Source organism: Monodelphis domestica, chromosome 1 (assembly GCF_027887165.1).
Source record: "Monodelphis domestica isolate mMonDom1 chromosome 1, mMonDom1.pri, whole genome shotgun sequence".
Classification (NCBI taxonomy): domain Eukaryota; kingdom Metazoa; phylum Chordata; class Mammalia; order Didelphimorphia; family Didelphidae; genus Monodelphis; species Monodelphis domestica.
This window is the reverse complement of record NC_077227.1, coordinates 146,851,761-146,877,557: the sequence shown is the minus strand read 5'-3', so window position 1 is coordinate 146,877,557 and position 25,797 is coordinate 146,851,761. Positions and strand designations below refer to the sequence as shown.

At 34.1% G+C, this 25,797-nt stretch overlaps 2 protein-coding genes across 7 annotated transcripts in view; one reads left to right on the top strand and one right to left on the bottom strand.

The window, feature by feature from the left end:
• MTMR10 (myotubularin related protein 10) overlaps nt 1-25,797 on the top strand; it is a 77,312-nt gene that overhangs the window by 46,572 nt on the left and 4,943 nt on the right. For both annotated transcript variants that reach the window (XM_007479490.3, XM_056807845.1), the window contains 9 exons: nt 6,984-7,074; nt 8,349-8,517; nt 13,209-13,296; nt 13,386-13,474; nt 15,129-15,259; nt 15,606-15,675; nt 15,873-15,943; nt 18,960-19,129; nt 21,800-21,970. In XM_007479490.3, coding sequence (XP_007479552.1) covers nt 6,984-7,074; nt 8,349-8,517; nt 13,209-13,296; nt 13,386-13,474; nt 15,129-15,259; nt 15,606-15,675; nt 15,873-15,943; nt 18,960-19,129; nt 21,800-21,970 — 1,050 coding nt within the window. The remainder of the gene's footprint in view (nt 1-6,983; nt 7,075-8,348; nt 8,518-13,208; nt 13,297-13,385; nt 13,475-15,128; nt 15,260-15,605; nt 15,676-15,872; nt 15,944-18,959; nt 19,130-21,799; nt 21,971-25,797) is intronic.
• FAN1 (FANCD2 and FANCI associated nuclease 1) overlaps nt 18,854-25,797 on the bottom strand; it is a 57,715-nt gene continuing 50,771 nt past the window's right edge. For all 5 annotated transcript variants that reach the window (XM_056807803.1, XM_007479493.3, XM_007479497.3 and 2 more), the window contains one exon: nt 18,854-19,118. In XM_056807803.1, the coding sequence (XP_056663781.1) occupies nt 19,071-19,118 (48 nt within the window). In that variant the 3' untranslated portion in view covers nt 18,854-19,070. The remainder of the gene's footprint in view (nt 19,119-25,797) is intronic.

Here is a 25,797-nt window from a genome sequence, read left to right as displayed (position 1 = left end):
CAATGAATTAATGTCCCCACTTTGCCACATCCCCTACAGCATTCATTACTTTCCATAGCTGTCATGTTAGCCAATCTGCTAGGTGTGAGGTGATACCTCAGAGTTGTTTTGATTTGCATCTCTGATTATAAGAGATTTAGAACACTTCTTCATGTGCTTGTTAATAGTTTTGATTTCTTTATCTGAAAATTGCCTATTCATGTCCCTTGTCCATTTATCAATTGGAGAATGACTTGATTTTTTTGTACAATTGATTTAGAGTTTTATAAATTTGAGTAATTAGACCTTTGTCAGAGATTTTGTAATGAAGATTGTTTCCCAATTGGTTGCTTCCCTTCTAATTTTGGTTGCATTGGTTTTGTCTGTACAAAATCTTTTTAATTTAATGTAATCAAAATTATTTATTTTACATTTTGTGATTTTTTTTCTTACTCTTGCTTCAACTCCACTAGTTTTTCCTGTAGAAATTTGAATACTATACCATTTGGTGCATACATGTTGATTACTGATATTTCCTTACTGTCTATACTACCTTTTGTCAGGATGTATTTACCTTCCCTATCCCTTTTAATCGGATCTATTTTTACTTTGGCTTTGCCAGATATCATGATAGCAACTCCTGCCTTCTATCAGTTAAGTCCTAATAGGTTTTGCTCCAACCTTTAATTCTAATTTTGTGAGTATCTACCCACCTCAAGTGTATTTTTTGCAGACAACATATGGTAGGATTTTGATTTTTAATCCACTCTTCTATTTTTCGTTTTAGGGGTGAGTTCATCCCATTCACGTTCAAAGTTATGATTGTCACTTGTGTATTCCCCAACATTTTGATATCCTCTCCTAGTTCTGTCCTTTCTTCTTTTGCTATATCCTTTTAAACCAGTGGTATATTTTTAATCATTCCCCCTTTTTATTGCCTTCTTGGTTTTTTTACGGTCTGTTAGGTTCCTTTCCCCTCTTTCCTCCCCTCCTTTAGTACTCCCCCCCTCCCCCGGTTAGTCAATTTAGGAGTTGCTGTTAGAAATAGAAACTGGGAATGAAAACAGCCTCATTAAATATAGATAAGAAATGTATGAAGAAAAAACTTGTTGTTGTACCAAAATTAAAAGTTATGACCTTTTAGTACCACTTGATTCCCAAACATCATTTCTCAAAGTGTAATATAATGCCATGGATGTTGTGTATAATTATATTTGCATTTATATTTGCGTGAATGTTTGTATATACATATTTTATTTATGGAATGCAAAAACAAATTATAAAAACAAACATTATCTAGATCAAATTCTTGTCCAATCATCCAATTTCAATCAATGTAAGTTATTAACTTTATTTTCAAAGTGTCTATAAATTTTTTCAGTGTCCTTTAAATGAAATGCTACTGGCTATGTCCATTTGTTTCTTAATATTAAACACCCCACTTTTGGTGAAACGGCTTCTTTTCCTCCATTTTATTTTTATAGAGATGTATGATGTTTTTTTAAGGGTATTTTAAAAATAGATCTTCTCTTCCACCTTCTTTGTTTTTTCCCCCTTTTTGTAGCTACAAAATGGGTACTCTTAAGTGAGTTTCCCAGAATCATATACCTAGTTAATTTTTGGCTGAAGACCAGTCATAAAATGAAAATTTTGTTTTCCTCACATCTCAGGAAAGGTAATATAATATATACTTGGGATGTTTTCCTCTATAAAACGTGTATGGATTTCATATATCTGCTTTTACAAACTTACCCCAAACACACAGTGGCTTATGTGATCATGTTCTTTTATTACTTATTAAATAATAATAATTTGGAGGCCATGTCCTTCACACACACCCATGCATATGGGATAAGACTAATTAACTTTGTAATTAGTAATAGTAATTAATGAGAATGTATAGAAAGCTTTTTATAATTACTGGAAGATTTATTTTTTTATTTTTTTTTAACCCTTCCCTTCCATCTTAGAATCAATACTAGGTATTGGTTCCAAGACAGAAGAGTGGTATGGGCTAGGAAATGTTACTGGGAGATTTATAAAGGAAATGAAAGATGTGGTTGTATGCTCTCTAAAGATTTAAGACCCTAAACACAAAAGTGCCTCTTATGTGTTTAGAAAATAACAGAAATACTGAAAGATGGTGCAATTTTGCAGTTGCCACTTAAAGACAGCAGTCTTGAAAGTCTTTTTAAGAAAATGAGTATTGAGTAGAGATTCGAGGGAAAAGAAAAGCATAATTTGGCAGAAAGAAATAGAAAATAGCCAAGTGTACAGCTTGAAAGATGGCTTGAAAGTGAAGAGGATAAAGCAGATAGATACATAGTAAACATTATTTGTTCAGTATGGAAACAAGACACTCTCTTAGGGTGTGGTTATGTAAATATGCCATTAGTTCTTAAAAGAGAATCGATTAGTAAAGTAAAGAGGCTTAAAAATATAAAGTTACTTGATTTAACTGATAGTAAAGGCAATTGGGAGTCTTAGCAGGATTCAGAGGGGAATGTCTTTATCAAAATGACACTTCAAAATAGATAGTATAGATTGTAGAAAGAAAGGAATTCCGGGATTCAGGGCAGCCAGCAATGAGATGTGGCCATAAGTAGACAGAAAGGATACTATTACAATAAAGGTTTGAGAGGGGAAAAGCAACAAGGCCTGTGTTAAATTAAGGTAAATGGAGAGATGAAGATGGTATAAAGGTACATATCTAGGTGTAGAATAATGATAATTCTGATAGTGAAAGTGAAGTACAGTAGGGCTGGTGTTTGAGGAATGGAAAGAATAAAAGATAGATATGAGAAATGTTATTGAGGATTTAAAGATGATAAAATATCTCAGTGGCAGTGAGAAATAAGATATTGAGAGATTTAGGTTTAGAAAGAATTTTCAGCCCAAACTAACAATAAATTCTAGCCTATCTTATTTGTAACTTAACTGTTTTAAAATTAGGAAATGAAGGGAGAATCAGTAAGGTAGGTGAATTTTCATTTTTCATAGACATTGTACAGATTGCAGCATGTACATTCCAAATGCTATCATTATGTCTGCATACATGGCTCTGATTTTCAGTAATATAATTAAAGTCGGCAATATTTCTGTCTCTTCTAAAATAAAGTGTCCTGGAGATAAGCCTAAAAATTTCAACTTAGCCATGAACTCTTCCTCATTTATACTGCAGAAGATTTTTAGCTAACTTAAAAAAAAATATAACACAACAGAATCTTTAATCTCCCAAATATATTACCAGACTAATTAAAATTGTCTGACTTATTTATTGATAAAATACCTTACCATTATATTTAAGATCAGATTTGAGCTTCTTAGCTTTTTCTACTAGTCTGCCCTTAGGGAAACAAGATCATGTAGAGTAATAATGTCAAACTCAAATAGAAATGGATTTCTGAAGCTGGCATATCAACTTGGAAGACCACAAAATAACATGATCTGGGTTTTAAGTTTTGTTAAACATTTTCCAATTGTATTTTTAAAAAGCCCTTACCTTTTGTATTGAAATCAGTACTAAGTATTGACTCCAAAGCAAAAGAGCAGTATGGGCTACGCAATATGGATTAAGTGGCTTGCTCAGAGTTACATAACTAGAAAATGTCTGAGGTCAGATTTGAACCCAGGACCTCTTGTCTCTAGGCCTAACTCTCAATTCAATGAACCACCCAACTGCTCTGCATTTACTCTTTAATAGTCAGTCTGAGGGCATTATGTTCCATGGGTCACACAGCTAGAAAGTATCTGAATCCAGATTTGAACCCAGGACTTTGTCTTTAATGCCTAGCTATATCCTTTGAACTATCTAGCTGCCCCTTTTCTAATTACATTTTAATCTGTTTCAGTAGCATTCAGTGTAAGAAATATTGATCCTATATTTTAGAGAACCTATGTTCAAATCAGGACTCTAAATCTTTTTTGGGTGAGCCTTAGTTTTCCTTACCTGTTAAAATGAAGATGATAATACTTGTCTTACCTCATGTAGTTAATGTGAGAACCAAATATAATATATAAATATATAAAGTATCTTTGTATACCATAAACGTGACAAATCAATGTCAGCAATGACTTACCATTAATGTCATCTGGTTCCCTGTATATCACCTTTAATAATCATCCCTTATAATAAAGAATTTTTAGAAAGATAAACAAGTTTAGTAAAACTTACCAATTCCTTAAAAGTTTTATTTTCTAATTTTTTCTTACTATGAATTTATTTTATTTTAATTAGATGATTTAGAATAATTTTTCATGGTTACAAGACTCATGTTCCTTCCCTTCCCCCACCCTCCTCCTGAATCTGACACTTAATTTGACTGGGTTTAACATGTGCCATCAATCAAGACCCATTTCCTTATTAATATTTGTAGTCGGGTGATCTTTTAAGAGTCTACTTTCCCAGTCATAGCCCCACCAAGCCTTGTGATCAAGCAGTTGTTTTTCTTCTGTGTTTTTTTTTTCAACTCCCCTCCTTACTACCCCCCTGCCCCTTAGTTTTCTCCTCTCAGCTTCCCTATAGGGTAAGATAGAAGTTCAATATCGCAATGGATCTAGATGCTCCTTCCTCTCAAAATTGATTCCACAGAGAATAAATTTTGAAAATTACCTTTTAGCACTCTTTTCCTTTCCTTCTTATAATTGTATTTTTCCCCTCCCCACTCCTATGTGCCTTTTTGTGTAGTATAGATTATCTTAATTTTCAACTACTTAGTTCCCCAATCTCTACATATGGATAATTCTTCTAACTACTATAATAGTAAGTACAATTTTTGTCAGTTACAAATAACATTTTTCCATGTAGGAATATAAACAATTTGGCTTTATTTGAGGCCCTTAGAGAACAAAAAATAAGACCCCTCTCTCTTATTTACCTTTTCATGTTTCTCTTGTTTTTTGTATTTCGGTGTCAAATTTTCTGCTTAGTTCTGGTCTTTTCTTTACAAATATTTGGAAGCCTCCTATTTTGTTAAATGCCCATACTTTCCCCTGAAAGTATATAGTCAATTTTGATGGGTTGTAGACTCAAATCTCTTGTCTTTCTGAATATCATATTCCAAGCCTTGCGATCTTTTAGTGTGGAGACTGCCAGATCCTGTGTAACTCTGATTGGTGCTCTTTGATATCTGAATTGTTTCTTTCTGACTTCTTGAAATATTTTCTCCTTAGCTTGGAAGCTCTTGGATTTGGCAATTACATTCCTGGGGGTTGTCTTTTGAGGATTTAGTGTAGCAGGTGATCTATGGACTCTTTCAATGTCTATTTTGCCCTCTTGTTGCAGAAACCCAGGGCATTTTTCTAAAATAATTTCTTGTAGTATGGTGTCAATCAAGGTTTCTGTTTCCAGGTTTTCAGGTTGGCCTATGATTCTCAAATTGTCCCTCAGAGATCTATTTTCAAGGTCAACCACCCTCTCAATGAGATATTTTGTGTTGCCTTCTAATCTGTCATTTTTTTGGCTTTGCTTTATTAATTCTTGCTGCCTTGTGATATCATTGGCTTCTAATTGCCCAATTCTAGTTTTTAATGCCTGGTTTTTCAGCTAAGTTATTTTGATTTTCCTTTTCAGTTTGATCTATTCTGCTTTTCATGACTTCCAGCAGGTCATTTCTGGTCTTCAGTTTGCTTATTATTTTATTTGATTCCTAGGTTTCAGTTTCCAAGTGGGAGATCCTGTCTTTTAAACTGTTATTTCCTTTTTGGACTATTTTCCACTTTTCTTGCCATATCTCTTACATTTTTCTGACAATCTGGGGCTTAAAGTCTTCAAGAACTTGTGACCAAGTTCCTTTTTCTTTTTTTTTTTTTGAAGGTTTGGGTGTGTTTTGTCTTCTTCTGCTGTCTCTTCTTTAGTTTGGGTTTTTTTCTGCATAAACATTTTCGAGGGTCAAAGTTTTCTTTTTGTTTTTTTTTTTTTGTTTTTGATGTTTGTGGATTTTGGTTCCTGCAATTTGGTGGCCATTGCCTTTTTCCTTCCTGATCAGATGTCTAAGTGAGGTATGTGGGTAATCTTTGCATTGGGCTCTGGAGAGATTTTTGCCCTGAGGATTTTTTTCCCAGTCCTCTGCAGTGTCCAGCTGCTCTTAGTGTAAGGTCCAGCCCCCAAAACTTAAAGATTGCCTGGGAAGAGGTATTGATTGTTGTGTGGTGTAGGGAGGTCTCTGTATTGAGCACTGGAGAGATTTTAGCCACAGGGCTTTTTTTTTTCCCGACTTTACTCCATAACACCCTATCTCAACATTTCCCCAGCCTACCAGAGTTCTGAGTCTAGTATCTCTTAGAGGTAAGTCTGTGTTCATCCCAGCCAGCCTCCCTCCTAGAACTTAGAAGTTCGTCTCATGCCCGCTCAGCCTCTGGAAAGGTAGCTGAAGTAGGGGAGGGGTGATGAGCTCACCCCTAAGTGGGAGAAATTTCTCCCCCTTTTAGCGTGGAAATGCCCTATCTTTGCCTACCTTCTGTGCTGTGTCCTACTGTGGAACCCCCTGGCTCATTTGATTTTGGTTTTGTCATTTTGAGGCACTCTGTCTCAATCAGTGGAGAGGAGAGGTAGAGCCATCTTGACCCAGAAGTCTCATTGAAAATTTTAACAAAAATATGGAGTGTCCACACCCATGATCCCTTGCCTCTTTAAAAGAAGATAGCCAGTGTAGAACTGTAACTTTTTATCTCTCTTATTTTAGACCAAACCCCATATATACCTGCTTTTCAAATACCTTTATCAAGTATATTTCTTTGCATGTGTTTTTTTTTTATTTCCTTGTGAGTCTTTTTGTTCATTGAATTTATTTTGTAGGTATCCGTGCTGTATAGAAAGGTTGGTGCATTCTTGTTTAATAATTAACCCACAATAATAAATACTATTTGGGGGAGCAAACATATCACTGCCTTTTTAAAAAACTGACTTGATCAAAAAGGCTTAGCTGTCACAAAAAGAGTTTCATAGTACAATTAATAGCGCTAATTATCTTAAATGAAAGTTCTAAGTGCAGAATTTTTCCTAGGTGTGCCTTGCGATAGCTCATTATTCTCAGCCAACTGATCTCCAGCTACTCTTTGCATTTGAATACGTTGGGGAAAAGTACCACAATACAGGTAAATATGAACATGTTAAATATTATCACTTTCATTTCACATTATGTAATCTTATTAGGTTTTTGTTCCAAAATGCAGAAGATTTAAAGGATTCTATTTAGTGGTTACAGATGCAAACATTTTCTGTTAGGAGAATTGACAGCTGCTAAATTGTCATTTGAAAAGTACCCAAGTCAAAACCAGTTTCCTTTAAGTATAGTGGTCATGTCAAATGTTTTACCATAGGTCAGTTTGAGTCATTTTCTGATTAAAGAGACTCCAGTTGGATTTTTTAAAAAATATTTTATTAATTTGTACCTTGAGTGGGAAAGAAAATAAAAGATAGTTAAAAAGAATAATCTTTGAAGTGACTTCAAAAACTGATGTAAAATTGATTAGTGACTAGCAAAAATATGAAATGTCTTTTTCTGATATTAGTTCACAGTAAGGATTTGGAAAGACTATGTTTATGTTTATAAGAACTAACATAGTATAGCCTTTGTCTAGGTAGGCATTTGTGGAAATAAAATAGCTCTTTATATACTATGTAGTTATATGAATTTAATTTTTTAAAAGTTTGGGTGTACTTTAATCTAGAAAAATCCTTATTTGCTAGTGAATATGGAATGGCACATTTGCCCTACTCACTCTATTAGGGGAAAAAATTGATTCCAGTAAAGCAACAAATCCTTATCAATGGACTGCTATGTAGTGAACAGATTTCATAGAAGACCTCATCTTTGCTTGCAATGAGTTTACAATTTAATCATAGCAACAAAACTTACAAATATAAAACAATACAATATTATAAGGCTGTTCCCAAAGCAGACCAGAGTTCTATAATGACACTTCATTTGTATTTTGGTTATTTGAATTCAAAATACATTTTCTCTTTAAAATTGCCTTTTAATCATGGCTATATTCCCAAATAAGGAGTTCTATGTGATTCACAATATAAATAAAATGTAATACTATTATACTAAGTAAAAGTTGATATTACTGCTATTAAGCTAATATTATTAGTGTTAAACCAAACTTCTTGTTTTAAGAACCTAGGAACCATTTGGCTCAAGGAAGAAGATAATTTCATCCATTTTTCTTGAGTATAGGATTTGGGGGGATGCCTCTTTTTTTGGAGATTTCAAAGAAGGAGTTTTTGATATATAGGTCTTAAGGATCTCTAGGTAGGAGGCAAGACTTAATGAAATTAACTAGGAAATAAATTGGAGATGTACCCCAAATTAATTATAACTCACAGCTTTTAAGAACTATAAATCATATTGCTTTCTCTACAGCTAAAAATATTAATGGAATAGACTCTGGAAGTGGAGGAATACCTGGTGGTAATAGTCAAAAAACTCCTTTATTTGAAACTTTCTCTGATTGGGATAGAGAAATCAAAAGGACAGGTGCCTCAGAATGGAGAGTTTGTTCAATTAATGAGGGCTACATGATTTCTACTTGGTAAGTTTTTTAAAAATAAATATGTGTGTTTATATTAATATTTAGCGAGAAGAAAAACTTGTAATAAAACCACACTGGTATTTCTTACTTCTCCTTTTTACTCTCCCTTGCTGGATTGTCATTCATAATGTAACCCTTTCCATCCTCTAAGGTTCTCTTTTGGGCCCTCTTTTCTGTCTCTGTTCTCTCTTTCATGAATCTCCTCTGGCTTTAATTTAATCTCTATGTATTTTTATTAGGTCTGTATTTCCAGCCTTAATTTCCCTTTAGTGTTCCAACCTGTGCCACCAATTGCCAGCTGGATGTTTTTAAAACTTCTAGATTGCAACATGTCCAAAATTGAACTCTTTCTTTTTTTCATAACTTTCTTGAACTTTTGTCAAGGGATCTACCATCCTTCTAATTAACCAGGTTAAGGATTTTGGTGATATCCTTGACTCTTGTAGGAAATAGAGCTAACATTAGCCATCTCAAGTCATGAAACATTTAACAAGAGGTTTACTTTTTCCTAATCTATCAAGAAATAATGCAATGGCATTTAGCTTCTTTGGACGTGACCCCTACCTCCTCCTCACCATCACCACCCCCAGTTCAATATGGAAGTGTGTCTGGTGATTAGGATATGATATGATGAAGGATGGAGTGACTTGTGTGATCTTCAGAAATTCACCAAGACCGAAGCACTTCAATTCTTTATGACTAGGACTTTTTATACCTTTAAGTGACTAGAAAGCTAAGTTAGTTAGATCTAGGGGACAGCCTTGCCTCCTTTTTAGGAAAGCTATTTGTAAAGATTAGGGAAGGAGAAGAGGGGCCTGGACCTCTCCTTATTGTGTTTGGGAGTTAGAAGCTGCTTCAGCATAACACTAGGCCTTTCATAACTTCTCATTCTGACTTACCCCTCATATCCAAACAGTTGCTTTATCTTGGCATTACTGCCTTCATAGTATCCCTCATATCTGTTCCTTTCTCTCCACTCACTCAGTTACCACTCTAATTCAAGCCCTCATGACCTTCTAATAGGTTTTTCTTTCTCAAATTTCTCTCTTCTTCAATCTCTCCTTTAAACAGATCTCAATCTACTTTTCATCAATCTCAGATCTGGCTATGTCACTCCAGGAGTTTTCAGTTGCCCCTAGAATAAAATATAAACTCTGGAATATAAAACTCTTCAAAACCTAGTCCTTTCCAAGTTTATTCCACGCTCATTCATAGACATTTCCATGCTTTTTTTTTCCTGGCTATTTCCCATGCCTGGAGATTCATTTCTAACTTTCATCTTTTAAAGTCCTCAGTTTTCTTACGAATCAAGTTTAAGCATCACTTTCATGTGAGGCCTTTCCTGATTCCCACAACTGTTAGTGAGATATAATTTGTAATCTGTTTTTTATATACCTAAATATGCATGTGTTTTCTTACTTGGCTAAATTCTAAGCTTCTTTGAGGGTAGGGGGAAGAAAGGAAGGAAATAAGAATTTATATAGCACCTACTATCTGTGCCAGGTTTTTATACTAAGCTCTCTCTCTCTCTCTTTTTTTTTTTACAAATATCATTTGACCCCAATAACAGCCTTCTGAGGTAAGTGCTGTTATTATCCCTATTTTATAGTAGAAGAAACCAAGGCAAATGGCAGTTAAGTAACTGGCTTAACAGCTAGTGTCTGGGGTCAAATTTGAGCCCAGACCTTCCTAAATTTGGGCCCATAGTTACTATGCCACTAGCTGCCTCATTTCCTGGGGGCAGAAAATGTTTTTGCTTTTGTCTTTGTACCCCTAGTTCCTGGCACTTAGTAGGTACTACCATATTGTGTGTGGGGGGGGAGAAAATAATAAAATGAAAGTATTTACCATTACCAAGAGTATTTTTAATAGTAGTAGATTCCATTTTAAAAGAAGCTTTACTTTGAATATCACTCAGGAATTTGAAAACTCAGTCAAAAGAATTGATTTAAACTTTTTAAAAAATCAGTACATGAAACATCAAGACTAGAAAATATTCTTAAAGTTAGTGTCTGTATTGTAAAGACAAATTAATAACCAAGTATAAAATGATTAACATAGCGTGGAAATCCTGGGAAGGGAAATGGCTTAACAATTACTGGCCACAGTTCCATCAGTTCCTAAGTTGTATAAGCTCCTTGAGACTAGGAGTAGGGATGTTTGTTTGCTTTGATTATATTTGTATTCAGTGCCAAACATAGTGCCTTACACATAGTAAGCACTTATTAATACTTAAATTGGTATTCAAAATAACAGTTCTTCATCTGAGTGATAAATGGTGAGGTAATAGTTCTACATAAAGGATTAGGAAATGGAGAAAGAAAGGCAGAAAGAAAGAACTGACAATAAAGGCATGTATTTTCAATAGCTTCCAGCCCCATCCCTGAGGACCCTATCTATGACCCAAGCCTGAGGTCTATATCAACCACAAACCATTCGTTCAATGTTTACTGTGCACCAAGCACTGTGATAGTACTGCAAAGGATTCCTCTGGTCCACCAAAGATTACTCTAGTTAGATACAGGAAAACAGATAAGTCATTTAAGATCTTATATTTTCGTTGTCAATCATTTCACTTATGTCTAATCTTTGTTAATCCCTTTTGGGATTTTCTTGTCAAAGGCACTGTAGTAGGTTGCTATTTCCTTCTCTAGTTCATTTTATAAATAAGGAAACTATAGACACATGGAGTTAAGTGGCTTGCTCAGGATCATACAGCTATCAAGTTTCTGAGGCTGGATTTCAACTCTGGTCCTCTTGATTCCTGGCCCAATGTTCAATTCCCTGCATCTCCTATCTGCTCAAGACCTTTATATGCCTTGTAACAAGTGAGTAAAATAAGCATTAAGTCCCATAAGAGTTGGAACAATGAATTCTGGAACTGCTCAGGAGAGGAGCAATGGTCCTTGAACCAGAGTCTCATTATGGAGCACCTTTAATACCAGGCTCAGGAGTTGGGCTTTGTGTTCTTGGATGTTGAAGGTTTTTGAGGGGAGAAGAGAGAGACTGTATACGAAGTGATTTTTTTTTTAAGAATGTTGATTTCACATCATCATGCGTAGTGGCCTCTAGAGGAAAGACAAAATGTAGATAAGAGGAAAGGTGACTATTTAAGAGATCAAGGTACCATCCTCTCTCTGCTGTTCCTTACATTTGACACTAGATGTTTTCACTGGCTGCCCCCACCTCATACCTGAAACTCTCCCTCTGCACCTCTGCCTCCTAAATTTTCTGGATTTCTTCAAGTTTGAACTAATGTGTCAAAACAAGAAGACTTTCTTGGTCTCCCTTAAAGCTAGAGTCTTTATTGATTATTTTTAATAATCAATTTGGGGAATTTGGGGAAGAAAGGAAAGCTCTAATATGCCTCTTAAGGTTCTGAGTCAACAAGAAAGATGGGCAGGAAAAAAAAACAAAGATCAACAAAGAAACTAGAAAGATATTTTGTTTTTAACCTGCTGAATTTGAGTTGACTAATCTAGTTCAAATGTTCTGCACGTATAGATGTAGAACTATAAATCAAGAGAGATTGATTAGACAAATGCAGGAATAAAAATTGAGAGTTCAAAATTCAGAGGTTTGAGACTCAAAATTCAGGATTAGGTCCCATTGCCCCTTAGCTATTTCAGTCCTGGTTGTATTAACTGAAACTCAGGAGAAGTAGTCAGGGCTAGAGACAGATTGAGGGATAATCTTAGGTGGGATTCCTTTCTGGGAAGAAGGGTATAAAATGAGGAACCATTTACCAGGTACTGAGCTATGGAACATGTCCATAGTAACTGAGTTGGAGTATGGAAGGGGAGCCAGCAGAGGAGAAAATACAGAAATAAGAAGAGAACCAGGATTGAGCAAAATGCCAAAAACAAAGGAAGAAGTTTCAAGGAAGAGGGTAGTATACAATATTAACTGCTACAAAGGTCAAAGAGAATGAGAACCTGGAAAAAGTTCTATTTATTGATACCATTGAAGAACTTTAGCTTTCAGTAGAGTAGTAGTAGCAGATGCCAGATTGCAGTGAGTTAAAGAATGAATAAGATGGCAAGGAAAATTAAGGCAAATTACTAATATATAGGGTAGTAGAATGATTCATTTAAAATAGAAACTTCTGTGGGTGCTTGCAGGCAAAGGCAAAGATAGAAAAGACTAGGAAGGGTGAGGGGAGAATTGATGAAAGAGACTGGCGGGGATGGGATCAAGAGCATAGCTAGATAAACCTTGAAAAAGAGGTCCACCTCTTTAATAATAGAACAATGAAGTCTGGAATCAGTCTCTAATAAGAGCAATTCCCCTCCTCCCAAAATCTTGTTTTCATCTGTTCTTTGCCAGTGTCAGGGAGGAGAGAGTGTGATATGAAGGGTAGGAAGAAGGGTTTTTGTTTTTCTTACCCCAGGAAAGCTTGTATTCAGTTGAACTAGAATTGTCAGGTGTTCTAATTATGGAATCGGTTAAAACTTTTGTATTTTGCCAGTTTTTCACATCATATGGGTAGGAACAGAATGGAACCAAACTCCAAAGCATTTCCCTCTGTTTAGGTATATCAGAAAGACTGAGTGACCTGTCTAAGGTCACTTGCTTTTCTGACTCTTGCTATTTTATTTGTAAGTTGATTGATTATAACTTATGCAGTCTTTTCAGAATCAGTAAAGAGCTAGACAATGATTTTAATATGAAGTTTTCCCCTCCCTTTCCAGCCTTCCAGAATATTTTGTAGTTCCATCTTCTTTGGCAGATCAAGATCTAAAGCTCTATTCTCATTCTTTTTTTGGGAGGCGGATGCCAGTAAGTGTGAATTTGATTTGGTTTGATTTGATTTATATTGAAGTCATATCCTGTGACAGGTTTAGTAAATGTATTTTGTTTCTTTTTAGTTATGGTGCTGGAATCACTCTAATGGCAGTGCTCTTATAAGAATGGCCCTCATAAAAGATGTATTGCAACAGAAAAAAATAGATCAAAGGTAATCAAAGAATATCCATTCTGGTATGAGATGTTATTATTTTTGACAGATAAACAGATTATTTCTTTTAAGTACAATAATCTGAGAATATGAGATGTTCCAGTAAATTACTTAACTACCTATTCTTCAAGCCAAGACCAGAAATCAAACAAAGGATTAATATAGATCAAATAATGCAATGTGTGTAAAGTGTTTCGCAACCATAAAACTTTGTCAACTAGCATATATAAATCCTAGTTATTGTTATGATTGAGGGGGGGAACTTACTTGAGCATTAGTTAGTTCTTCAGGTATTTTCTTGATTTCAAGCCACTGGTCTGTTGAATGGGTTTCAAATTAGCAAAAGTTAACAAAAAGTATAGGATTTGGAGTATTGATATTCTCTAGTCCATCTCCGTTATTTTTCAGATGAGAAGATTAGACCAAATGTATATCTTAAGTTTTATAACTGGGTTTCAGTGACTATTTTAACATTATAATAGCCAAATACATCATATAATTTATTACATAGTAGTGATAGAAGTATTGATTAAAAATGCATACTTATTCTTTGACCCTGCAATACCACTACTAGGTCTGTATCCCAAAAAAGGTTTTAAAATGGAGGAAAGAACCTGTTTGTGAAAAATTATTTATAACAACTCTTTTTGTGGTGGCAAAGAATTGAAAACTGAGAGAATGTCCATCATCAGTTGGGGAATGACTCAACAAATCATTATATATGATTGTAATGGAATACTACTATGCTATCAGAAATGACAAGCAGATAATTTGAGAAAGATCCAAAAAGATGCCCATAAACTGATTGAAAGTGAAAAGAAACAGCAATATTATGTGATAAATATTTGTGAAAGACAGTTCTTCCTAGTAATATAGTGATCCAAGAAAAATCCAAGAAGATCCTCAAGGACTCATGATAAAAAATGCCATCTGCCTCTAGAGAAAGAAATTATGAAGTCTGAATGCAGAGATATACAATATTTCATATATTCTTCACTTTTCTTTCATTTTTTTCCAGTTCTCTTTCACAAAGGTACTAATATAGAAAGATGTTTTACACTATTACAAATACAAAATCTATCATATTGGTTGCAGTCTTGCGATGGGGATTGGGGAGAGAGGATGAGAATTTGGCTAAAAATGAAGATTAAAAATTATTTTTTCATGTAATTGAGTTTAAAATAATGAAATTTCTAAAAATGCATAATAATATGTGGTTAAAATAGGATTTAGAGATGAAAAAGACTTAAGGAATGTTTAGTTTCACTTCACTCTTCACATTTGAGGAAACAGACACATATAGGTTAATGCCTAAACTTTCCTGTAAGTTAATTACGGAATGAGGGCTTGAATTCAAGTCTTTAACTTCTAATCCAATGTTCTTCCAGTATGATTAAAGAAGTCATATTTTTTCCGTGTATTTTTCACTTTACTTTTAAACAAATTGAAAATTTTTACTTCATAATATATGTTTTAGACATTTATTTTACTAATATGAATACTGATTTGGTAGATATTTTTCCATTAAAAGAATAAACTTTTAGAATATGTTATTATAATACAATGGTAGGATTTGAAAATTAACTTGTAATACTCGTTGCTATTTAAAACTTCTTGATTCTTGAGAAGCAATTGTTCTTTTCTTTTTAATCAGGATTTGTACTGCAATAACCAAAAGTCATCCACAGAGGAGTGATGTGTACAAATCTGATTTGGATAAGAATTTGCCTAGTATTCAAGAAATACAAGCTGCATTTGTAAAACTTAAGCAACTCTGTGTTGATGGTAATCTCATTCTTTTTCTTTTTTATATAATAACAATAAATTGTGATAGACATAATAAATAGTATCTTGGAGTTAAGAAGTATGTGTATCATGTTTTTAGTATATATCTTTGTGATGTAATTTAATCCATGATTTATCTATGTAATAAATTTGTATACAAAACCAAAATACTTATTATACAGTTATTTCTAAAGTAACATTTTATCGGTACTAAAAACCAGGTTTGGGAAATATATAAAAAACAAAAACAAAACTATAGCATGCCTTTTAACTCAAAATGGTATCAGTGGTAATGTAAAATTTAATCTAACAGTCTAAAACATATCTGTAATACTGTTTATTTTAGAGCCTTATGAGGAAACAGAAGTGAAATGGTTGTCTTCACTGGAAAATACTCGCTGGTTAGAGTATGTTAGGTATGAACAAACTTTCTTTTGCATAACAAATATTACTAAATTTTTATGATGTAAAGATTATAAAGTATAGAACATGAATCATTGTCAAAATGCTAAATAAATTCATAGTGTTTATTTGTTATGAGTATAACATGAGTATACATATTTGATTTTAAATATTAGAATACACCATTGATTTTTCCTTTTATCTTTTCTAGAGCATTCCTAAAGTATTCTGCTGAGCTTGTATATGTGCTGGAAAGTAAACATCTTTCAGTTATCCTTAGAGGTATTTAATTAAATATCTTATCATTTCATTTCATATGATAGTAATTATATTCTATATTCAAGTAAATCATGTTTATGTGCCAAATGTATCATTGTCATTTATGAAGAACTTATAAGGACCATATCATTCTAAATGGCAGATAATCCCACTTAGATATGAGGTATACAGTCATCTCTTGCTATATTGCAGCTTCACTATATCATGGGGTTTTTTGTTTTGTTTTGGTTTGTTTTTTTAATTTGAATTCTGTATCGTAGCACTATTGGCTGATGGATGGAATGAAAGTGTTCTGTATCTTGGGCACTGATTTGCTCAGTGACTATAGGTTAATAAGAATGGAAAAGGTTTATAGGAGAGTGGGAAGTGTAAAATATTATTTCCTTATCTGTGGAACAGGGATCATAATATTCATACCAATTTACTTTAGAGTCAGTGTAGAAAAAATTGCTTCTTAAGACATAAAATACTGAAACTAAATTGTGGCCATTATGATTCATTTATTCAGTTTTTCTGGTAAATGGATGAAAAAAATGTCAGACAGCAAAGCACTTTAAGATTGATGATGGATGTGTTACCATTATCATTACAATCCTAAGTGTTATCTTTAAAAGAGTGTTTTTTCTGAACTTTGTTGACTTTTAGGTTAATACTTTGCTTGATTTTGTTTTGCTTCTAGCACCTACTGAATCACAGACTATGAGTAAACAGATTGTAATGTTGTCAAAATGATTTAATTAAGCAGAGTAGGTGATATATGAACTTGAATATAAGTTTGGCTGTGTAGAGGTACTAATGTGAATAATCTGCTTGAGGAATGAGTATGTAGTAGCATGCTTTACAGCTTATCATTTGTAGTCCTAGAGATATTGCATGGGAATGATCTGGAAGGCTGAGCTCAAATACTGATTTAACCTTGGTTAAATCACTTAAGTTCATGAACCTTCACTTTGCTTATCTGTAAAATGGAAATATTTATACTGCCTGCTATAGAGGGTTTTAGAAAAGTACTTTTGCAAACTTTATCATATTGTATAAATGTGTTTATTATAAGTCATAATAAAGTGTTTAAAAATATTCATAGTTACACCATATGCTAGCATTTTTTGCCATTTGAACTTAAGAAGAAATACTTTTGCTATTGCTGTTAAATTTTATTGGTCAACTGGCTACAAAATGGCTTTTTACATTGTTTTTAAAATTACTTTCAGTGAATGCTTTCAAGTGTTCATTTGAATTTTATTAATACTGATAAATTAACACAGTAATCCAGTATTTAAGCCTCCTTAGCCAATGAATGTTCTGGTTCATTTGTGGCTTCTGTTACTTTCTAAAATGTTAAATTTTTATTGATTTGTGCATATTTTGTAATCTCTAACTTGGTCCTTGAGTGGTAAATTAGGGTCATTCCCAGTATCTGGATAGAGAACTCTTATTTATTATTGAAAATCTAAAAATGAGGATAAGACTTGATTTGTTTCTCATACCCATTTTATGTTTTCATTTGTCACCAAGTATTTTTCTAAATGAGTAATTATGTGGTCATTTCACAGTAGGGAAGGAGAAAAGAAACCCATACATAGATTTGTTAAAGGACAATCTATGATTAGCTGGAAACAGAAGTAGGATACTGTGGGCCTCCAAATATGTGTATAGATTGAGGATATGATGTGTCAGCTCTCCAGATGAATGTTTATGACTAGTCCAAAGATATCTTTCCAGCACTCCCTCTTTGTTTAGAGAAGAACTGTCTCTGTGTTTTAGAAATGCTCTAACACAGGTTGTTTGCCCTGTGTAGTCCAAACCAGATAATGGGGGGGGAGAGGGGAAGCGCAGCTAGGTAGGCAGCTGGGTAGTTCAGTGGATTAAGAATCAGACCTAGATACAGGAAGTCCTAGGTTCCAATCTGACTTCAGATACTTCCTAGATGTGTGACCCTGGGCAAGTCACTTAACTCCCATTGCCTAGCCCGTACCACTCTTCTGCCTCAGAACCAATGGGCAGAAGGTAAGGGTTTTTTTAATGTAAATGTTAATTTGTGGTTTTCTAAGTAAATATGAGACCACTGTTCTAATACATATTCTAATCTCCCATCCCCCAGACATTTGGGGATTTCAAAATGGTGATTGGGTGGGAGCAAGGTACTACCAATTTTCAAATCTATTTTTTGATATGTTTGAATAGTAATTGTTTAAGGGAGATTAGAGTATGGGATTGGAATGTTTTTTGATTTACTGAAGCAACAAGGCAGGGGCCATCTGAGCCTGTGTGCACTGTATAAAATTATAATTGGGCAAAGAAGAGGAAACCCATTTCAGTTGACTGTAGGGATTAAAAGCAAAAAGTAAGGACCAGTTAACATTTACAGAGATATCTTAGTCATTTACTAAGTACCAGGAAAATGGCCTTGGGTTGTTCTCAAAAAGCTATTATTTATATAGCTCTTTGAGTTTTACAAAACACTCTTTAAATACCTCATTTATCCTCAACAACCCTGGGAGGTAGGTGGTATTTTTATTTCCATTTTACAGTTGAGAGACCTGAGACAGGTAAAGGGTATAAGCAACTTACTTACCCAAGGTTACATAGCTAGAAGACTAAATTTGATCTCTGGTCTTCTCAATTCCAGATTCAGCATTCAAGCTACTATTCTACCCAATTACCTATCATTTCATTGTGATCCTTCTACATGTGAAATGCTAAGTCAATTCCAGAGGGGGAGAAGATAAATTTACATAAAATACATAGTAAAGATAAAACGGTCCTTATTAAAATTGCTATGTTTAGAAAGCATTATTTCATTTCCATTGCTCATACTAAGGAAGGATAGTACACATAATTTAGATAATTCTAAGAAGCAAAACTATTTTTATTCACTTAATAAGAAAGACATATAGAACTAGAGACCAGATGTTATGGAAACCATTGACACAGATTTATTTACCTACCAACTTTGCATTTTTTATATATTTTACATATTCCTGTTTTTTTTTTTTTAATCTCCCCCCCCTCCCCACAGAGGAAGAAGGAAGGGATCTGAGTTGTTTCGTAGCTTCTCTCATTCAAGTGATGCTGGATCCTCATTTTCGAACAATTACTGGATTTCAAAGTTTGATACAGAAAGAATGGGTCATGGCAGGATATCGATTTCTAGACAGATGTAACCACTTAAATAGATCTGCAAAAGAGGTATGAAAAAACTCTTTAAGTGAACTGGTAAACTGTGTTGTTATAAGATTAGTATGATTAGTATGATTTTTAAAATACTTATTAATTTCAGCAAATGTGTTAAGTACCTTCTGTGTCTAAGAGTACTTTTCTAGATGTCTAGATATAAAATACAGAATTGAGGATTATTTAGAGATGGTAGTTGAACTTAGAGGGAGGAAATGCTATCACTAAAGACAGGATGTAGACAAAGGGGCACATCAAGGGCAGAACCTCAAACATCACTCATCTTGGAAATTTGAGAACAATAATCAATAAGCATTTATTACTTGCTCTCTGCCAGAAGTTGTGCTAGATGCTGGAAATATAACTATAAAAGGGCAACAGGTTTTGATGTCAGAGAGCTTTTGTTCTACTAAGAGGATCACGTATGTTAACAACTAGGTAAATATAGGGGATAGAGAAAATAAATTTTAAAAATATACAGTGGCCAGGCACTACACCTAGAGGGGGAGGGATACATAGAAAAGGCATTTTGAAGATAGTGGCATCTAATTGAGATTTTTAAAATGCTAGGATTTGCAAGAGGTAGAAGTGAGGACAGAGTACACTCCATATGAAGAATAGAAGGAAGATGAACTGTCATTTATAGGGTAGAGAAGTAGATTAGCTTTGCTTGGAATGATACACATGGTAACCTAAAAGTCTAAGGGCAGTTTTAAGCCTTAGTATCTTTAAGTTTTAAACTTTTAATATCCAGTTAGAGGTAGCTTGATACCAGATTTTGAAGAGGGTGATTTTGGGGGGGGAATGGGTATGTGTGAAGAGCTTTTAAATGTCAGAGTACTTTATATTTTATCCTAGAGCCAATTGATAGCCATTGAAACTTCTTGAATAGGCCTATAAAATGGTCATACCTATCATTTAGGAGGAATATACTTTTGGTAGCCTTGTAGAGGTCAGATTAGAGAAGAAGAGGCTTATTTCATACTTACATAAATATATATATATATAATCTAATCTCTTATTAGAATATAATGTTATTACATATAATAATTATATATTACATCATGATAGTTATATAATATACGAAGAGGTGATAATAGCCGGAAATAGAGTGGTTTGGGGGTAAATAAAGAGGAGACAAATTTGAGAGATGTTAAGATATGATGGAATTGAAAGGTCAGGGTGGTTAGTTGTATGTAGGAATGGTGTGTGAGAGTGAAGAGTTAATGGTGACTCTTAGGTTATGAACCTGATTGACTGGAAAAGTGGCAGTAGTACTCTACAAAACTGGGAAATTTAGAAGAGGATTGTGTTTAAGGGGAAAGATGGAAAGTTCAATTTTGGAAATTATGAGTTTGAGATCTCTTTGGAACATCTAAGTGTAGTTGAGGACTGGGGACTCAACAGCTCAGGAAAGAATTGAGGGCTGGGATTGCATATTTGGGGGTCATATGCAAAAGAGAGATGACCAAATCCATGTAAGCCAATGAAGTCATCAAAAAAAAAAAGTGTAGTGAGGAGATGGTCCAGGACTGAAGACAAGGAGAAGGGAGCATTTTAAAAGTAGGAGACTCTGGAGACTATAGTGTCAGAAGCCAAGGCAAGAAACATTCAGTGATCTAATAGAGGATGTTGTAGATTTGTCACATGCTTATAAGATAGGTCAAAGGTGAACTGAAAAGAAGACCACTTGAATTTGAGGATTTAAATCTGTGATTGTTGGTGACCATCAAGAGAATGATTTCATTAATGTGCAGAAGTCCCATTAGAAGTGGATAGAAGACTAGACCCTAGAGTCTGAGAACCTGGGTTGAAATCTGACCTCAGACACTTTCAAGCCATATGATTCTGGACAAGTCACTTAACCACAAATGCCTAACCCTTACCACTCTTCTGCCTTGAAATTGATACTTAGTTGTGTTTTTTAAAAGGGAAAAAATGGATAAAGACCATTTTTAATGGAAATTTAGAGGAGAGAAGAGAGATGAAATGTGGTATCTGAATTCGAATAGAAAGGGTAAGAGGAATATTTTGGGACTGAAGAAATCTGAACATTTTTGTAAGCAGAAAGGAAATGAGTCAGTGGAAGAGCAGAGATATAAAATGCAAGAGAGAAGAATGACTGACTTCTGGATCAGGGCTGAGAGAGAGGGGATTAGCCTTGATGAGGAGTAGAGAATATAAGATTTCAAAGTGTTCAAAACATCACATAATATATTAGAATATGCTTTTTAAATTCTGGGAGAGTTCGTTATTTTATAAAAACACTTTGTAGTAAATCTTTTTATGATACAAAAATAAGCTTCCAAATTATCTTCTTTTTATAAAAGGTCAGATTTGGGGACATCATATTTTCTTAAAGGAGGCCTCATTTGTGCTATTTAAAAAATGAAGTGGAGTGATTTTGTAGGGTCCCAAACTTAACAGAGTGCTATAAAATGGTAGCCATTATTATTACATATATTTAGTTATGTGTACATTAGACAAATCATAACTGGGAATTTAATACTATTATTCCTTTAGGCTTAGGTTTATTAAAGCAAATAAACAATGTTCTTGGGACTAAGTACTTTTGTCTGTGGTCTTTTCTCCCCTAAGTTTATTTTTTGTTATCATTCTAAAGATAACAGATATGCTTATAAATGTGAACAGCTGAGGTACTAATTTTCTCTTTTGTTTTCTTAGTCTCCCTTATTCTTGTTATTTCTGGACTCCATCTGGCAGCTGTTAGAGCAATATCCAGCAGCCTTTGAATTTTCAGAAACTTATTTAATGTTGCTGTATGACAGTACACGGATCTCATTGTTTGGCACTTTTCTTTTCAACTCTCCTCATCAGCGAGTAAAACAAAGCACAGTAAGTATAATGTTTTCATTTTTAATTAGCTGGTCTTCAATTTTGTTTTTGTTTTGAGGTCATCCAAAAGTTAAAAGAAAAATTCAGGAAATTGTTTTTGTTTTTTTATTAAATTTTAGTATTGTGAACTTCAACAAATATTTTAATATACTAAAAATGTTTATATTAGAAACTAAACTGTTGTATTTGTGTTTAAGAAATATATACATCTGAAATGTAATCGGGTAGTAACAAAAGATTATATTTGTAACCCTGTCAGCATTTTTTATGCTTTTTCATATTTAGACTGTTGCTACACTTATAAATCTGTAGGATGTTTAATGAACTAAATAAATATTTTCTGAATTTCACTAAATAAGAAAAAAGGGCAAGTTTCTCTATAAAGTGGAAAGGAGGAGAGAAAGCTTGCATTGGAGAGAATTTTTTTTTAATCATTATATGATTGCTAAATTATAACCCAAAGTTGTTTTAGGTTAAGGGAATGATAGAGAACATGTTTTTCAGTAACAATCCTTTGACCTACAGAGACTCAGTCATTGGCTAAAAGATCAGCAAATTTTCTAAAAAGATTTTTAATAAGTTTCCATGTGAGTTTTCCAAAGTATTGTGATCTACATTGTCTCTTTCCTTTCTTCCCCTCCCTATCCTGGACCTGGCAAGCAATCCAATCTGGGTTATACAAGTATTATCAGTCAAAACAGGTTTCCATGTTATTCATTTTTGTAAGTGAATAATCTTAGAAAACCAAAACCCTAAAACATACCCAAATAAACAAGTGATAAATCATATGCTTCCATATGCATTCTGACTCCCAACAGTTCTTTCTCTGGCGGGGTAGATAGTGATCTTTTTCAGAAGTCCTTCATAATTGTCCTGAATTATTATATTACTGTTAGTAGCAGTCTTTCACATTTGATTATTCCATAATATTGCTGTTTTGATATATAATGTTCTCCTGGTTCTGCCTATTTCACTCTGCATCAATTCATTTAGGTCTTTCAAGCTCTTTCTGAAAACAACCTGCTCTTCATTCCTTAAAACACAGTAGTATTCCATAACCATCATATATCACAATTTGTTCAGCCATTCCCCAGTTGGGGAATGTTCCTTTAGTTTCCAAGTCTTTCCCACCACAAAGAGAACAGCTATAAAGTTTTTTTTCAAACTGATCCTTTCCCTTTCTTTTTTTAAAAATCATCTCTGGGATATAGACCTAATAGTGGTATTGCTGGATCAAAGGGCATGCATTCTTTTAGAGCCCTTTGGGCATAATTCCAAATTGCCCTCCAAAATGGTTGGATCAGTTCACAACTCCACCAACATTAGTGTCCTAATTTTACTTTGTCCCCTCCAACATTTTCAACAATCAGACTTTTAAAAACAAAATTTGAGGGGGCAGCAAGGTGGCTCGGTGGATTGATAGCCAGGTCCAGAGATGGGAGATTCTGGGTTCAAATTTGGCCTCAGATACTTCTTAGCTGTGTGACTCTGGGCAAGTCACTTGACACCCACCCACCCCCATCCCCGTATGCCCCCCATTTCCTAGCACTTACCAATCTTCTGCCTTAGAACCAATACACAGTATTTATTCTAAGGTGGAAGGTAAGGGTTTTTTAATATTGAAGAAATAGCAATAATAGACTGTAAGAAAAATGCATATAAAAATAATATTATTATAGCTTTAGGGACAAATCCTATAAGTCAGATCCAGGAATTCTTTCAGAAAAGGTTCTAAAATAGTAACTCACCATTTTCTTATCCTTTTCTCTCAAGTAGTCAATAAACAGCATATATTATTTTGATCTTACAGTTGATGTCATTTATTGATATATGCTTCATACCTTCTGGTGATACTGATTAGAACTTACTTATGCTTGTTTGTCCTGTATAATTCTTGTCCAAGACCTGTCAGTCATTCCTGGGGCAGGAATCATCTGGCCAGCTTTCTGGGACCTTCTAGACTGCTTGGCATTATATAGCCACAAGTAGATCCTACAATCCCTACCATGTGGGATACCCAATAGTTATTCCTTACTCTAGCTTTATAATTGTCCCGTGTTTTCTCTGGTCAGACATTTCTCTGATAACATCTTTTGCATTTTGTTTTCTATATAATTTCTTGTTTATGATATGTCATAGCCTGCTTATGCACAACATATTTCTCATTGCCTTTGAGTGATCCTTAACTTTGGTTCTTTGTAGGCTAACATATTCCATTACAGCTGTGCACCATTACTATAGGAGTATTTAGTTTTGTTTTTAAATCTTTACCTTTCGTCTTAGAATCAACACTGTGTATTGGTTTCAAGGCAGAAGAGTGGTAAGGGTTAGGCAGTGGGGGTTAAGTGATGTTCCAAGGGTCACATAACTGAGAGGTGTCTGAGATCAGATTTGAACCCATGGCTTCCTGTCTCTAGGCCTGGCTTTCAGGCCACTGAGCCCACCTAACTGCCCCTTAAAAGATAGGTCTGTATTTCAGGAGAATCTTGTCATTAAAAGCATTGTGGATTTTCCTGAATGTCAGTGAGGCTACTCTCAATCACAAGTTAGCACTTTAGCCACATGAATTTCTGTCATTATTTTGTACTGTTATTGGATAAGCTCAGTTGGTTGTCCAGTGAAGTCATAGTATGAACAATCAGTGTTCTTCATCCACTTTATCTTTCTTCTGTATATAATTAGGCTTTGAACTTTTGAGTGATTATGAACTTCATTTTGGGTAGTGTTCAGTCAAGAACTTTATATAAGCAGTATAAACAGGAGCATCTAGAGTATCTCACCATCTGTTTGTCTTCGACCCCACTGGTGATCTAATTAAGCCTTCATATTCTTTCTTAGTATAATGCTTTTAAGTTTATAACATAGTCTATATAAGATTTCAAAGGAAGTCAAGTTAATTGAAATCGTATTATCAGAATCAAAAAAAAAAACCCACAACACAAAACACTCAAATTCACAGACTTCAGGTTAAGAACTCTTTAATCATAGGCAAAAAATACTTAACACTATATTCGAATATGTTACACCCAAAGTACAAATCAAGGAAAGCATTTCCAATAGATGGGACTCAATTCATAGCTTTATTTTAAATAAGTACATTAAACCATGATCCCATTGTGGAAAAAGACATTCTAGGTAGTAGAGTTTTCTGGGTTTTGTATAAATAAGGGTTTTTTAGATAAAATCTAAAAGGGACCTAGAATTATCTTTTTTTTTAGTTCTTAAACTAGCTTTTTAGTTATTTTCTATCTCCTTCCTTGTGTTTAGCTGTTACTTTGTACTACTGTCTTCCTGCTTCTAAGAAACTTTCTCAATCAACCAACAAGCATCTTTTAAATGTCTACTATGATCCAAAAACTATGCTAGCATTGGGGATGCAGACACAAAAATAAAAACCCCTACTGTAAAAGAGCTTAAATTCATTTGAGTCAAGTAACATATATGTTAAGTGATCACTTTGATATTGTTATAATTAAAATTGATCTAGACACTTATTACCACATTTATAAGCATTTATTAGTAAAGAGATATTGATAGAGTTAGAGCAAAACCTTTCTAGATCTTATTCCCTATTCAGCTGGTGATGAGATCACTAAATAGATAAGCTAGAGCCTAACAGGAAAGTCAAGAGGCCCACTTGGCCTCCAAGTTTATTTTTTAAAAGTAATGTTCCTCCCTTTGTGGCCATGTTGCACTGCGTCTACCGTGTTGATGCTCAGGAAGCCCACCTTGGTGAACTCAGGAGTGAGGCTTTCAGCTTTGTGACTCCTATGTGCTGCCACTAGGGTGCATGGGATGAGTTGGAAGTATACAGAAATGCTAATAAT